Source organism: Diceros bicornis, chromosome 27 (genome assembly GCF_020826845.1).
Source record: "Diceros bicornis minor isolate mBicDic1 chromosome 27, mDicBic1.mat.cur, whole genome shotgun sequence".
Classification (NCBI taxonomy): Eukaryota; Metazoa; Chordata; class Mammalia; order Perissodactyla; family Rhinocerotidae; genus Diceros; species Diceros bicornis.
The window spans coordinates 36,288,223-36,304,067 of record NC_080766.1 but is presented as its reverse complement, the minus strand read 5'-3'; the positions used below and the strand labels follow the sequence as shown (position 1 = coordinate 36,304,067).

The 15,845-nt window shown below is 42.9% G+C and overlaps 1 protein-coding gene across 2 annotated transcripts; it reads right to left on the bottom strand.

The window, feature by feature from the left end:
* Positions 1-1,147: 1,147 nt before the first annotated feature.
* Positions 1,148-14,579, bottom strand: LOC131392853 (carbonyl reductase [NADPH] 1). 2 transcript variants are annotated; one of them, XM_058523066.1, is made up of 3 exons: positions 14,097-14,579; positions 5,955-6,062; positions 1,148-1,845 (listed from the first exon to the last, which is right to left on the bottom strand). In XM_058523066.1, exons 1-3 carry the CDS (start codon positions 14,452-14,454, stop codon positions 1,409-1,411), a joined length of 903 nt encoding a protein of 300 aa, XP_058379049.1. In that variant the 5' UTR covers positions 14,455-14,579; the 3' UTR covers positions 1,148-1,408. The 2 variants fall into 2 exon arrangements, with proteins under 2 accessions (XP_058379049.1, XP_058379050.1); XM_058523067.1 differs by having other exon boundaries at positions 14,166-14,575.
* Between the last annotated feature and the right edge of the window lie 1,266 nt (positions 14,580-15,845).

Here is a 15,845-nt window from a genome sequence, read left to right as displayed (position 1 = left end):
GCCCTGTCAAAAGGAGAAATTTGTAATGTAAACCTCACTTTAAAATAAGGGCTCTACACTTGCTTTCAGGGGTTATCCCTTTTCATGTCTGTAAGCCTGAAAATCACTGGTGAAGAAGGATGAATAATCATGATGTGGTAGAGGCATCTTTACCACATGCAGTGCTTCTGTGAAGGGAGGGAATGTGGTGGACGTTCACTGAGGCCCACTGGGAGGCAGGATGGTGTTGGGCAGTAAGAAGCTTCTCATCACTGCCCTGGGTGGTGTCAGGTCCCAGTCACAGGGACTCATGATAGCAGACCCTTAGCACTTTTATTGTGTTTTCAACATTTTCACCTGTATCAGGACATTCAATCTTCACAGCAATCCTCTGCCTACTGTCCCCGTTTCACAGTTGAGGTACTGAGATACAGTACAATGCAGTGTTTTGCTCAAAGTCACAGAGTGAGGTGACAGAGCCAGGATTTTGTTTCCAGATGTTTGTCTTGAAAGCTTTCAAACAGAAAAGTTGAAAGAATATATCCCATATATATATATATATTCCATAGATCCACCAGACTAGATTGAACAATTATGAATATTTTACTATATTTTTGTGTTCATCTTTCATATACATTTTGCTCAACTGTGTTAACATTGCAGACCTTATCACACTTCCTCCCTATATAAAAACACATTTTCGCATTGAAGAGATTTGACAGTAACTCTCTCATGTCCACTAACACAGAATCCACATTGAATATCCCCCACTGGCTCAGATTCTCTTATGGATGTATCTTGAGTACCTGCTCGGGGTTCACACTTTGCAATCGTATTTTTCCAGTGAGTTTGGTGTTACAGAGACCATACCAGATGTGTTCCCTTCATGGTGTTGTCCATGTTATACTAGAGGCTGGTAAACTAAAGCTGGCAGCCAAAACCCCATCACACTCATTGGTTTGTGGTTCGTCTACAGCTACTTTGATGCTACCTCAGCAGATCTGCGTAGCTCCCGCAGACCGCGTGTCCCGCAAAGCTGAAAATATGTAGTTACTGTCTGTTTCTATAATGTTTGCTGACCCCTGGCTTGTACTGTCCTTCTGTTGACCTAACTTTTAGGTCTATGAGATTTCTGAGCAGGTTGGCATGTAAATAATCTGCACAAAAGCACATTTATAAAGAACCATTTATTCATCTATTGATTTTCATTCATTGTCATTGATTCTATTTTTTCTCCCCCTATAGCACAGAGGAAATCACCAAAGACTTCGCAGAATTGGTAGCCAAGTCAAAATGAGTGCTCAATAGGGATATTTTGATTCTTCCTCTTCTTTTTTTACTTTTGGATAGGGATATTTTTGCCAGTGTGCCATTTTGATCAAATCAGGGCACGTAGTATAATGGGGCCCGCGGGAGCTATGAGTTGAACTCACCATTGTTCTACTTTCTTCTCCGTAACAAACTCTCCATGAGGCCCCTCAGCATCTGCGGGCAAAAGGGCCAAGTACACGGGGGTCTCTGCTCCTTCTTCTGGGCTTTTGGTGGCTCTTGGTCCTGCCATGTCGGTTCTCACCCACCCTGGGCAGCAGGCATTCAGGAGGATCTTGTCCCCTCTCCTCTCCTCACTCAGTTTCCTGGCATGGATTCTGGACAGGACGGTGATGCCAATTTTCGTCACTCCATACACGGTGTTAGGCCAGCCTTCCTTTATGTGCATGCCATTCTTCGTATCCTCCACAAACTTATTCATGAGCCCCACCAGCTCCTCCTCCGTGATGGTCTCACTTCTAAACTTCTCCTGCAGTTTTGGGCTGCAGTTTTTAAGAGCTCTGAGACTCTCAGTGCTAGACACATTAACCACTCTGCCTAAAATATAACAGAAATCGTTATGTAGAAAGGGATGCACAAGAATAATGAATACCAAATTCGCTGGGATTTTGGATGACAAAACTTCCATATGAGAGACAATTACCAGTTTGCTATGAGCATTAGGTAAGACTGCCTCTATGAGTGAAGGACATAATATAATCTTGAAGCTTGTTTTACCCATGTCTCGGATGATCTCAGAGAAATGTTTTAATGGGGAGGGTACTGCCCAGAAGTTCCATAAGAAAATGAAAATGGTTTATACAGGAACATGCTAAGGCGAATGTAAGGAGGTACTCATTAGTGTCAAAGGCTGCCTTTGGGACCACCTGAGGATCTTATGGTCACTTGGGCAGTGCTCTATGATCAGGTTTCTCTGGACCAACAAAGAGCTGCCTGGTTTATGGATGGCAGCTCCTAGGTGAATGGACAGCATCTGCTTTGGAAGGCTGCCACTCTGATGGAGGAAGGTAAAAGCAAATCAGCTCAGTGGGTTGAACTGCATGCTGTTTTCTCTATGTTTGGGTTTTTATCCACTCAGGAACAGTGACTAATGGCCTGGCATATAGTGACGGAGAGGGGCAGTGGAAAACAGAACAATTAAAGGGATGCTCATATAGGGCATGGCCCTATGGAAACAACTATAGGAATTTAGAGGGAAATTAAAGTCGGACAAGTCAGTCAATGCCAATCAGAAGGACCACTTCCAGAACTGGAAGGGTATTGGAACCAGCAAGTGGATATCCTGGTATGTTTCCTTGAAGTGGCCACCTTGGTCCATGAGATAGGTGGAAATGGGGAGCTGCAGTAAGCAATGCGATAATTGTCAACATGACTCTTACACTCTGTGAAGCACAAAATGCCAACAACCATTCTATCGGCCAGCAAGAGAGACAAAGACTGAAGATGGTTATGAGAGAGATTCCCCCAAGGGGAAGGCCCTGCACATAGCTGGCAAGTCGAGTTGAAGGTAATAGCCCTGAGAGGCTACAAATGGGTCCTGACAAAAGGAGACACTATCTCCGGACCAGGCTTTGCATACCCAGAAGTAGATGCAAATGTTCAAGTAGTATAGCAGGACTGGAACAGAAGATACCGTACCAATTTAGACTGACAGATTACATCTATGCAGACCAAGTAACACACTTTTATCCTCAGAGCAGTAGGTTTGATAGAGAATTGGAATGGGCAATTGAAACACTGGTTGTCTCAAGCATGAGGAGATAAAGGTATGAACAGCTGGCTTACACACATCGATGAGCATGTGCTCACACTCAACATGAGGGGAGCCAAGAGAGATTCCCCACAAGATAGATTCTTCTGTTTTGCCAGTGGGATCTGGGGAAGAAGGGCTGGGGTGACTGTATGATTCTTCCCCACATCACGTCAACTTTCTTTTTTCCTACCTGACACAGTAGTCCTGACACCAGGGCTGCAACTGCAGATATGGGGAGCAGGAATAATCCCTAAGCAAGAACTTGTAACTATAGCTTTAAATCTTCATGTCAGAATTCCTAAGGGCCTGATGAAGTGGATTGTGCCTTCACCCCATCTGGCAAAACTGGAGTGACAGTGAATGCAGCAGTATTGCCTAGTGGTCGAGATAGCCCACTAGTTCTGGACCTATGCAACCCAACCCTACCCGATATGAATGGGAATGGACCGAAGGGAAGGCACTTGTTAGACTAGTTGCCTTTGCTGCAGGCAATCAAGATCGGCACAGTGACTGAACCTGACAGCCCTCTGAAAGGTGAAAAAGTCTGGGTAAAAGTCAATGATAGGGCTGCCCCGTGGCTTAGCAGTTAAGTGCGTGTGCTCCGCTGCTGGTGGCCTGGGTTCGGATCCCAGGCACGCACCGACGCACCGTTTCTCTGGCCATGCTGAGGCCATGTCCCACATACAGCAACTAGAAGGATGTGCAGCTATGACATACAACTATCTACTGGGGCTTTGGGGGAAAAGAAAATAAATAAAATTACTAAAAAAAAAAGTCAATGATAAAGAGGAGAAGGAAGAATGGTAGACTAGGATAAAGGAATGAATAAATGGGTTATGTAACAAGAGAAATCCAATATTACATTGGTGTCTTGAGATGCTCAGAGCAAGATATGGTATCGTCTCTTAGCTGCACTATACCCCAGACGCCTCAAAATGTGAAACCACATGTTGCTAAGAGCACTCCTGCTTTCAGGACCTGACAAGGTCAAACGGAAGCCTGAGAACCTGAGTGGCATCACTCTGTGAGATATGGTCATACGATATGGTGATGAACTGAACCGATGGTTAATGACTGAGTGGGACTCTAGCAATGTGCCAGCATCTCTTGATTCTTATGTTTCAGGTTACATGTACCACTGTACTGTGATGTGGCGTAACACTGGCCTTGTTGGTAATATTTAACTATCACGTGTAATGAAGAACTGAATTTAGCTAACCATCAGCTAAATTTAACCATCAACTGAATTAATTAAACAAGGAGCCCATTAGACTGAGGTGGTTCCAATGCTGTGGTGGCCTATCAAGCAAACCAAAATCTAAGCCTGTAAATGCCTCAAGGTTACAAAAATGAAATCTAAGGACCACCAATCACAAACAGCCAACTGGGCTTGAGCTATAGCCCAATTATTTCCTTACTTTGCTCCCGCCTTTTTTCTATAAAAGTGGTGGGGCGCTCCTAACCACTTCCCGTTTGGTGCTTCCTAATTCAAATAGACCTTTTCTCAAATAAATTCTTGAGTTTTTAATATGCCTCAGTTTATCTCTTAACAATACTAAATGGTTCTGCACAAATACTATGCTAAATAAGGTATAAATAGCAGTTGATCAAGGAGAGAATCAAATTAGCACAAAAACATTAACGGGTATGGAGTGGCTTTATGGGATGGATTATCTGTTCCTTTAAATCTATTCCTACCCCACACTGGCTCCTCCAAATGTTAAGCATATTTCTGATATGATTGCTGTATGTGTTACACAAATTCTCCACTAAATGTAGATGCTCAGTGATGCTTTTGCTGTAAGAGAGCCTTGGCAAAGGACCAGGGCCTGGCTTGTGAAAGTAAAGGATTAAGCTTGGTCAAAGAAAGGTTTGGCCCTTGGCCCAGGGCTACTGGAAGATAATCTTTAAACCTTTGGAATGTCCTGCCTGATAAGACTGAGTGCGTTTACTTGGGGGTCTAGGGTCAGGCTACAGAATCAATGCTACCAATGTGATTATGGGGCAACTTTGGGTTACCAGCTATCAGCTGGACCTCTGGAAGGGCTGGGGAGTAAGGGCGATGGGCCATGTCTGTGTGACCAGCCCCTAACAGAAATGCCAAACATCGAGGCAGGATGAGCTTCCCTGGTTGGCAATACTCCACGTGCACTTTCACACATCATTGCTGGGAGAAATATATGCTGTATGCAGGACTCCACTGGGAGAGGACAACTAGAAGCCTCCATGCCTGGTCTTTCCTGGACCCCAGCCTAAGAGACTTTTCCCGTTGCTGATCTGAATCTGTCTCTATTTTTGATAATACACTGTAATTTTGAGTATAACAGCTCTGCTGAGTTTTGAGTCCTTCTGGTGAATTACTGAACCTGAGGGTGGTCGTGGGAATCTCTTGAACTTGTAAGGACTAAGTGATATTTATCCCACATATGTACAGTTGGTTTAGCATCTAAAAACCAATAAATATAATACACTACATCAGACTCAAAAAAAGATTTGGGGGTGGGCTAATAAATTGGGGGGAGTGAAGTCTCCACTAGCCTGAATAAGATCACTCTGAAAGAGGGGGTGGGGGGAGGGAGGGTCTGGGATGGAAGACTCAGGGAACTCTAACATGTGAGGGGCACAGAGCAAGTAAAGGGCTTCTCTGTGGTAACTTTTGAACAATGACCTGGAGGATAATATCAGTTGTACAAAACCAGTGAAACAGTGTGCACCAATGACCACTGAACAAGTGTGTACAGAGCCTGAGACAGAAGGGCACCTGGCCCAGTGGAGACACAACAAGGAGTCCAGTGAGCAGGGGGAGGTAGCAGGGGCTTCTAGATGAGCTCACAGACAGGGAGGCCCAGATCATGCCAGAAACACTGCAGCTTGGGCTCCTCATCAGACTCACCTTGGGGTTTTATGAGAGGCAGTAGCTCCGTGCAGACATCTCGGGTACCAAAAAAGTTTGTTTTCATTGTCACTTCTGCTTGAATATGAAACGGTGTGGAATCATGAACTTTTAGGGGAGAATGAGAGTAGAGTTAATAAACAGTAGTCATGTGGTAGTTTACCATGTGGTAAAATTCCAGAGAACTATATTTTAAAAATTGTGCATGTAAAATTTGGTGAACTTTTGTAAAACTGGCAGCTAGTTAATAGACTGTACCAATGACAATTTGCCGGTTTGACAATGTTCCGTAAAGGATCCACACATGGGATCTCTGTGTACAAGTTTGTGCAATTTTCTTGTTCGTTTTAAAATGCATTAAAAATTCAGGCAACTGCCCTCAAGTCCAATCAGAGAAAAACTGTGTGGGTGGAGTGAGGTAAAGATGGGAGTGTAGGAGGACTCTGAACTCACCTCCTCCCACGGACACAACTAATTTACAAATACTCTTGGAACAATTACCCCTGAGAGAGAACTGAAAACTGGATAAAAAGAACGCCCGCAACAATGAACAGTGCTGACTGAGATGGAAGAGGCAGAAATTCCTTTCTGGAGATAAAAAAAGCCACTATCACAAGCCGCAGCGATTCACAGCCGCCCAGGAGCAATCCAAAGGTATGCAGCCTTCCCTGGAGGAGTGGGGGACCTGAGTTGGGGAGCCTTACCGCTATAAGCATCCTTTGGACTCAGCACAACTGAGATGAGTGTTATAATATCTGGGGTTTGCTGGCTACTGACAACAACATGCAATACTCCCAGAAAAGCTACCGGACATAGGGGGAAAAATCTGGCTCTTAAAGAGCCCATGCACAAACTCACCCATTTTGGAAAGCAACCTAAGATCACCAGAAAGAAAGGTGCACAGTCCTTTGGGGAAAAGAGACTCAGCTGATAGGCTCTGAGTGCATCTCAGTGAGAGGTGAGATTTCTCTAGGAACTGAGACATTGGCAGCTGCCATTATTGTGACCTAGTACGGGCATGCTGACACAGACGCTGGCAGACGCCATAGGAGTTCTTCCCCCGGGTTGTTAGCCCAGTATCTGCCCCACCCACTAGAGCACCAATTTAATCCAGCTCAGCCAGGGCAGACAGCCCACACTAGGGACTGGCCCCACCCAACAGCAAGCTCTTGGGCAAATTTGGGCCAGCATAGGCTGGTGCCTGGATCCTCTGTAGCCAGGGGAGTGGGTTCACCTCTGTGGGGCAGGGCGGGCACTCGGATCCCGTACAGTGTGTGGGGCATTGGTGGAGTGTGTGGGGCCTCTGCAGTGGGGTGACTGGGTCCACTTCAGGGGGTCAGGGTGCAAGCACTGGGCAGGACTGTGTTGACGGTGTGTGTGACCCTGTGGGCTATGGGTCTTGTCAGCTGCAGAAGACTTGTGCTTCTCAAACAGCCACATAGGGGATTGGCCCCACCTTCCAAAGCCTGAAACAATTGGGTGCTCCTGTGCCTGAGGCCAACCCCTCTCAGCTGCCATCCTGAGACAGCTGACAAAAGCTTTATAGGCCAGAAGCCTACAGCAATTGTAAGCCCCTGAGCCTAGCAACCAGCCACACTGGGGGCCTACTCACTTAACAGAAAAAGTGCAACAGGACTGTGCTATTAGACCTTGCAGCCAACTGTCCTGGGGCTCCCCACACCCAATAAAGTGACTGAAGGGACCAGAGCAGCCACACACAGCTGAGCATTACAGCCAGGGGGCCAGTGGGATAGCCTAGCCTCCCAGGGGACCTACGGCAAGAGCAACCCCACCACAACAGAAGGACACATGTAGCCCACAAAGGGGTCAACACTGGAGCATTTGGAATTGACGACAAGAGGGAAGCACACTGCTGGACCTCATAAAGCATCTCTTACCTAAGGTCACCTCTCCAAAATCAGGAGATGTAGCTGACCTATCTAATACATAGCTACAAGCACAGAGAAAGGGGCAAAATGAGGAAGCAAGGGAATACGTTCCAACTAAGGGAATAGGACAAAACCCCCAAAAAAGCACTAAATGAAACAGAAAAGAACAATCTACCCGACAAATAGTTCAAACAAAGAGTCAGAAGGATGCTCACTGATCTTGGGAGAAGAATAGATGAGTACAGTGAGAACTTCAACAAAGAAATGGACAATATAAAAGTGAACCAATCAGAAATAAAGAAAACGATACTGGAAATGAAAAATTCACTACAGGGACTCAAAAGCAGAGCAGAGGATACAGGAGAACAGATAAGCGAGCTACATGAAAGACTAGAGGAAATCACCCAAGCTGAACAGATAAAAGAAAAAAAGAATTAAAAAGAATGAAGACAGTCTAAGGGACCTCTGGGACAACATCAAGTGCACTAACATCCGTGTTATAGGTGTCCCAGAAGGAGAAGAGAGAGACAGAAGGGCAGAGAATCTATTTGAAGAAATAATAGCTGAGAACTTCCCTAACCTAAGGAATGAAACAGACATCCAGGTACAGGAAGTACAGAGAACACCAAAAAAGATAAACCCAAAGAGGCCCAAACCAAGATACATCACAATTAAAATGTCAAGAATTAAAGGTAACGAGAGAAACCTACAAGCCAGAAACCTACAAGCCGCAAGAGAAGGCAACAAGTTACATACAAAGGAAATCCCATAAGGCTATCAGCTAACTTCTTGACAGAAACTTTACAGGCTAGAAGAGAGTGGCATAATATATTTCAAGTGCTAAAAGAAAAAACCTAAGCCAAGAATACTCTACTCAGCAAGGTTATCATTGAGAATGGAAGGAGAGACAAAGAATTTCCCAGACAACCAAAAATTAAAGGAGTTTATCACCAAGAAACCAGTCTTACAAGAAATGCTAAAGAGACTTATTTAGGGGGAAAGAAAAGACCACAAACAGGAATAAGAAAATTCTAAATAAACAAACAAACAAAAGCAATAAAATCACTAGTAAAGGTAAAAATATAGTAAAGGTAGCAGATCAACCATCTATGAAGAGAATATGAAGGTCAAAAGACAAAAGCACTAAAATTACCTATTTCTATCATAAGAGGGTAATGGATACACAGACACAAAAAGGAGGTTAGATACGATATAAAAAACAAAACATGTAGGAAGACAGGAGTAAAAGAGTAGAACTTTTAGCAAGAGGTCAAACTAAAGAGACCATCAACTTAATATAGATTGCTATGTATGTAGGTTATTATATATGAACCTTATGGTAATCACAAACCAGAAACCTATAATAAATACATAAAATCCTAAGAGAAAGGAACTCAAACATAATACTGAAGAAAGCCATCAAACCACAAGGGCAGAGAGCAAGAGAAGAAGAAAGGAACAGAGAACAACTACTAAAACACCCAGAAAAAAAGTAACAAAATGCCAATAAGTACATACTTATCAAAAGTTAATTTAAATGTCAATGGACTAAATGTTCCAATCAAAAGACATAGGGTGGCTGACTGGATAAAAAAACAAGACCCATATATATGCAGCATACAAGAGACACACTTCAGACCTAAAGACACTCACAAACTGAAAATGAAGGGATGGAAAAAGATACTCCACGCAAACAGCAATGAAAAGAAAGCTGGGATAGCATACTCATATCAGACAAAATAGACTTTAAAACAAAAACTGTAACAAGAGACAAAGAAGGGCACTACATAATGATCAAGGGAACAATCCAACAAGAGGATATAATACTTGTCAGTATCTAGGCACCCAATATAGGAGCACCTAAATACATTAAGCAATTACTAACAGACATAAAAAGAGAAATAGACAGTAACACAATAATAGTAGGGGACTTTAACACTCCACTTACACCAATGGATAGATCATCCAAACAGAAGATCAAAAAGGAAACACTAGTCTTAAATGACACACTGGACCAGATGGACTTAGTAGATATATACAGAACATTCCATCCAAAAACTGAAGAATACACATTCTTTTTGAATGCATATGGAATATTCTCCAGGACTGATCACATATTAGGCCACCAAACAAGTCTCCATAAATTTAAGAAGATTGAAATAACACCAAGCATCTTTTCAGACCACAATGGTAGGAAACTAAAGATCAACTATACGAAGAAAATCAGAAAAGCCACAAATATGTGGATATTAAACAAAATGCTACTGAATAACAATTGGGTCAATGAAGAAATCAAAGGAGAAATCAAAAAATACCTGGAGACAAATGAAAATGAAAATACAACATGTCAAAATTTATGGGATAGCAAAAGCAGTTCTAAGAGGGAAGTTTACAGCAATACAGGCCTACCTCAACAAATAAGAAAAATCCCAAATGAACAATCTAAGAATGCACCTAAAGGAAATAGAAAAAGAAGAACAAACAAAGTCCAAAATCAGTAGAAGAAAGAAAAATCAAAGCAGAAATAAGTGAAATAGGGGCTGGCCTGGTGGTGCAGAGGTTAAGTGCTCGCGCTCCACGGCAGCGGCCCAGGGTTCGGATCCCGGGCGTGCAGCAACAACACCACTTGTCAAGCCAGGCTGTGGCGACGCCCCATATAAAGTGAAGGAAGATGGGCATAGATGTTAGCCCAGGGCCAGTCTTCCTCAGCAAAAAGAGGAGGATTGGCAGATGTTAGCTCAGGGCTGATCTTCCTCACAAAAAAAAAAAGAAAAGAAGTAAATGAAATAGAGACTAAAAAAACAATAGAAAAATCTCAATGAAACCAAGAGCTAGTTCTCTGAAAAGATAAACAAAACTGACAAAACTTTACTTGGACTCACGAAGAAAAAAAGAAAGAAGGCTCAAATAAATAAAATTAGAAATGCAAGAGGAGAAATTACAATAGACACCTCAGAAATACAAAAGATTATAAGAGAATACTATGAAAAGCTATGTGACAACAAACTGCATAATCTAGAAAAAAAATGGATAAATTCTTAGAATCATACAACCTTCCAAAACTGAATCAAGAAGAAATAGAGAATTTGACTAGACCAATCACCAGTAAGGAGACTGAAAAAGTAATCAAAAACATCCAAAAATATAAAAGTGCAGGACCAGACGGCTTCCCTGGTGAATTCTACCAAACATTCAAAGAAGACTTAATACCTATCCTTCTCAAACTCTTCCAAAAAATTGCAGAGGAGGGGAAGCTTCCTAACTCATTCTATGAAGCCAACATTACTGCGATACCAAAACCAGACAAAGACAACACAAAAAGAAAATTACAGGCCAATATCACTGATGAACATCGATGCAAAAATCCTCAACAAAATACTAGCAAATTGAATACAACAGTACATTAAAAAGATCATACACCATGATCAAGTGGGATTTATTCCAGGGATGCAGGGATGATTCAACATCTGCAAATCAATCAACATGATACACCACATTAACAAAATGAAGAATAAAAATCACATGATCATCTCAATAGATGCAGAGAAAGCATTTGACAAGATACAACTTCCATTTACGATGAAAACTCTGAATAAAATGGGTATAAAAGGAAAGTACCTCAACATAATAAAGGCCATATATGACAAATGCACTGATTATTGTCAATGGAGAAAAACTGAAAGCTATCCCTCTAAGAACAGGAACCAGACAAGGAGGCCCACTCTCATCACTCCTATTTAATATAGTATTGGAAGCCCTAGCCAGAGCAATCAGGCAAGAAAAGAAATAAAAGAGATCCAAATTGGAAAGGAAGAAGTTAAACTGCCACTATCTGCAGATGATATCACTTTATATATAGAAAACACTAAAGAATCCACCAAATAAACTTTTAGAGGGGCTGGCCCGGTGGCGCAGCGGTTAAGTTGGCACATTCCACTTCAGCGGCCCGGGGTTCACTGGTTCGTATCCTGGGCGCAGACCTACTCACCACTCATCAAGCCATGCTAAGGCAGAGTCCCACATAGAAGAACTACAACACTACAACTATGATAATACAACTATGCACTGGGGCTTTGGGGAGAAAAAAGAAAAAAAGAGGAAGATTGGCAACAGATGTCAGCATAGGGCCAATCTTCCTTAAAAAAAAAAAAGCCAATTACTATAAAAAAACCTTTTAGAAATAATAAACCAATATTCAGTAAAGTTGCAGGATACAAAATCAATATACAAAAATCAGTTGTGTTTCTATACACTAACAATGAATTAGCAGAAAGAGAAATTAAGAATACAATCCTATTTACTATTGTAACAAAAAGAATAAAATACCTAGAAATAAACTTAACCAAAGAGGTGAAAGATCTGTACACTGGAAACTATAAAACATTGTTGAAAGAAATTGAAGACACAAAGAAATGGAAAGATATCCATGCTCTTGGATTGGAATAATTAACATAGTTAAAATGTCCAAATTTCCTAAAGCAATCTACAGATTCAATGCGATCCCTATCAAAGTTCCAACAACATTTTTCACAGAAATAGAACAAAGAATCTTAAAATTTATATGGAACAACAAAAGACCCCGAACAGCCAAAGGAATCCTGAGAAAAAAGAACAGAGCAGGAGATATCACACTCCCTGGTTTTAAAATATACTACAAATCTATAGTAACCAAAACAGCATGGTACTGGCACAAAAACAGACACACAGATCAATGGAACAGAATTGAGAGCCCAGAAATAAACCCACACGTCTACGGAGCTAATTTTCAACAAGGGAGCCAAGAACATACAATGGAGAAAAGAAAGGCTCTTCAACAAATGGTCTTGGGAAGACTGGACAGCCACATGCAAAAGAATGAAAGTAGATCACTATCTTATACCACAGAAAAAATTAACTCAAAATGGATTAGACTTGAATGTAAGACCTGAAACCATGAAACTTCTAGAAGAAAACATAAGCAGTACGCTCTTCGACATCAGTCTTAGCAGCATATTTTCAAGTACCATGTCTGATCGGGCAAGGGAAACAATAGAAAACATAAACAAATGGGACTACATCAAACTAAAAAGCTTCTGCACAGCAAAGGAAACCATCAACAAAACAAAAAGACAACCTAACAACTGGGAGAAGATATTTGCAAACCATACATCTGATAAGGGGTTAATATCCAAAATATATAAAGAATTCATACATTTCAACAACATGAAAACTAACAACCCAATTAAAAAATGGGCCAAAGATCTGAACAGACATTTCTCCAAAGAAGATATACAGATGGCCAACAGGCACATGAAAAGATGTTCAACATCATTATCAGGGAAATGCAAATCAAAACTACAACCAGATATCACCTCAGTCCTGCCAGAATGGCTATAATTAACAAGACAGGAAACAACAAATGTTGGAGAGGATGTGGAGAGAAGGGAACTCTCATACACCACTGGTGGGAGTGCAAACAGGTACAGCCACTATGGAAAACAGTATGGAGATCCCTCAAAAAATTAAGAATAGAACTACCATCCAATCCAACTATTCCATTGCTGGGTATTTATCCCAAGAACATGAAAACACCAATGGGTAAAGACATATACACCCTATGTTCATTGCAGCATTATTCACTATAGCCAAGACATGGAAGCAACCCAAGTGTCCCTCAACTGATGAGTGGATAAAGAAGATGTGGTATATATACACAGTGGAATACTACTCAGCCATAAGAAAGGATAAAATCCAGCTATTCGTGACAAGGATGGACCTTGAGGGTATTACGCTAGGCGAAATTAGTCAGAAGGAGGAGGTCAAATACCATAAGATCCGACTCTTAAGTAGAAGATCAAAGCAACAATAATCAATCACATAGAGGCAGAGATTGGATTAGTGGTTACCAGAGGGAATGGGGGAGGGAGTAGGGCAAAAGGGATGATTAACCACATTGTGTGGTGATGGCTGTAATTAGTCTTGGGTGGTGAACATGATGCAACGTATGCAAAACTAGAAGTATAATGAAGTACATCTGAAATTTATATAATGTTATAAAACAAAGTGACCGCAATAAAAAAAAAAAAGAGAAAAAAAGAAAACCTGTATGATAACCTGGAAAAGATCCCCAGGAGTGGGAGCCAAGGAAATAGAAAAGTCCCTCTGGCTGGAAAGCAGTCCAATTTCTGTTGCCTCTGCTCTAGCCTTACCCATCCCCCATCCCTCCTCCTTCCGTAGGGAGCCATTCTGGACCCCAAACGCAGAGGAGCCCCACCACAGCGATTCTCCGACAGATCCAAGCACGCTGGCAGAACGCCTCCCCTGCGAATACGCAGCACCTTACTCTTGAAGGCGATGCCCGCGTTGTTGACCAGCACGTCGAGGCCCCCGTACTCCTTGCGCAGGAAGTCGCGCAGAGCGCGGATGCTCTGCAGGTCGTCGATGTCCAGCTGGTGGAAGCGCGGGCTCAGGCCCTCAGCCTGCAGCTGCTGCACGGCCGCCCGGCCCCGCGCCGTGTCCCGCGCTGTGAGCACCACGTCCCCCGAGAACTGCCGGCACAGGTCGCGCGCGATGGCGAAGCCGATGCCCTTGTTGGCCCCGGTCACCAGCGCCACGCGAGGGTAGGAGGACATGGCTGCGTAGGGTGCGTGCGGGGCACCTGGTCGGAGACCGGCTCTGGCTGCCAAGTACAAAGGGCTCCGCGCGTCTGAGCGTCTCCCCGCGGTGGAGAGACCCTCCGAGGCTGCAGACCCTGGGTGCGCACTGGCAGGACGCGCGCCCGGAGCCGCCCGGCTGAGCGCGCAGGCGCAGCCCCCGCCCCGTGAGGGCTTGGTTGCCGGGGAACTTCTCTGGCGTGAAGCGAACGCAAAGGACTGGGACCCGGCCATTTTGCGAAACCGACCACCTGAAGCCTTAAGCCTGATAGCTGCTGGGGACTGCCCGCCCGGTAGTGGAGAATCAATCTGATTGGCCGTGTGACTGCTTTTAAACTGAACCCTTATCTCTGGTTCTCCAAGAGTTTTTCCTTCGCATTCCCCCATGTCAACTCTTCACAGTTGCGCTTGAAGACATGGGGCGTTTGTACAGCCTTTTTCTGGTGTTTTAAAAAATATCGCTTGGACTGAAGTCTTTGGAACCAGAGACGTGGAATAAGCTGGGAGAGCATGACGAGGGATCAAGTGTGTGTTGATTTCTCCTCTAAGTATGGAAAGCGAACCTGCTGGCTTATCCTTGGCTGGTTTTCACTAACAGTGGGCAACTAAATCATCACAGGGTTACTTCCGCAGACGCTTGCGGAGTCATAGAATTACCTGTATCCAGGTCCTGCAGTATAAAGGTGCCAGGGGGCTTTGCAGCCCTTTCGCACACTCAGAGTAACTCGTCAGGAGGCATCTTATTATCCTCATTTTAATGTAAGGAAGTGGATCCTCAGAAAGTTCATAAATTAGTTCAGTGGTGGGAAATAAATTTTCTTCCTTACTGTTTACTACTAACAACAGAGGAATAGGGGACTGTAAGGTCAAATTTCATTTCTGAGCTGTCTCTTAAGGTAGCCAGTAGCCACGAGTGGCTGTTTAAATGTAAATTTAATGAAAATAATACAATTTAAAATTCAGTTCTTTAGTTGCACTAGCCACATTTCAAATGCTCAATAGTCACGTGTTAGTGGCCACTGTATTGTCCAGTATACATACATGATATTTCCATCACAGCAGAAAGTTCTGTTAAATAGTGATGCTTTAGATAGATTCCAATTATGTTACAATTTCAAGGCAGGTTTCCAATCAGGTGCAAAAAACAAAACTAACAATCAGGAAAAGACCTTTGCTTTTTTTCAGACTTAAATTTTTTTTGAGATAATTGCAGATTCACATGCAGTAGTAAGAAGTAATATAGAGATTCCTTACACTTTACCCAGTTTTCCTCGATGGTAACATTTTGCAAAACTCTAGTACAATATCCCCATCAGAATATTGACATCAAAACAATCCACCTGTCATATTCAGATTTCCTCAGTTTCACT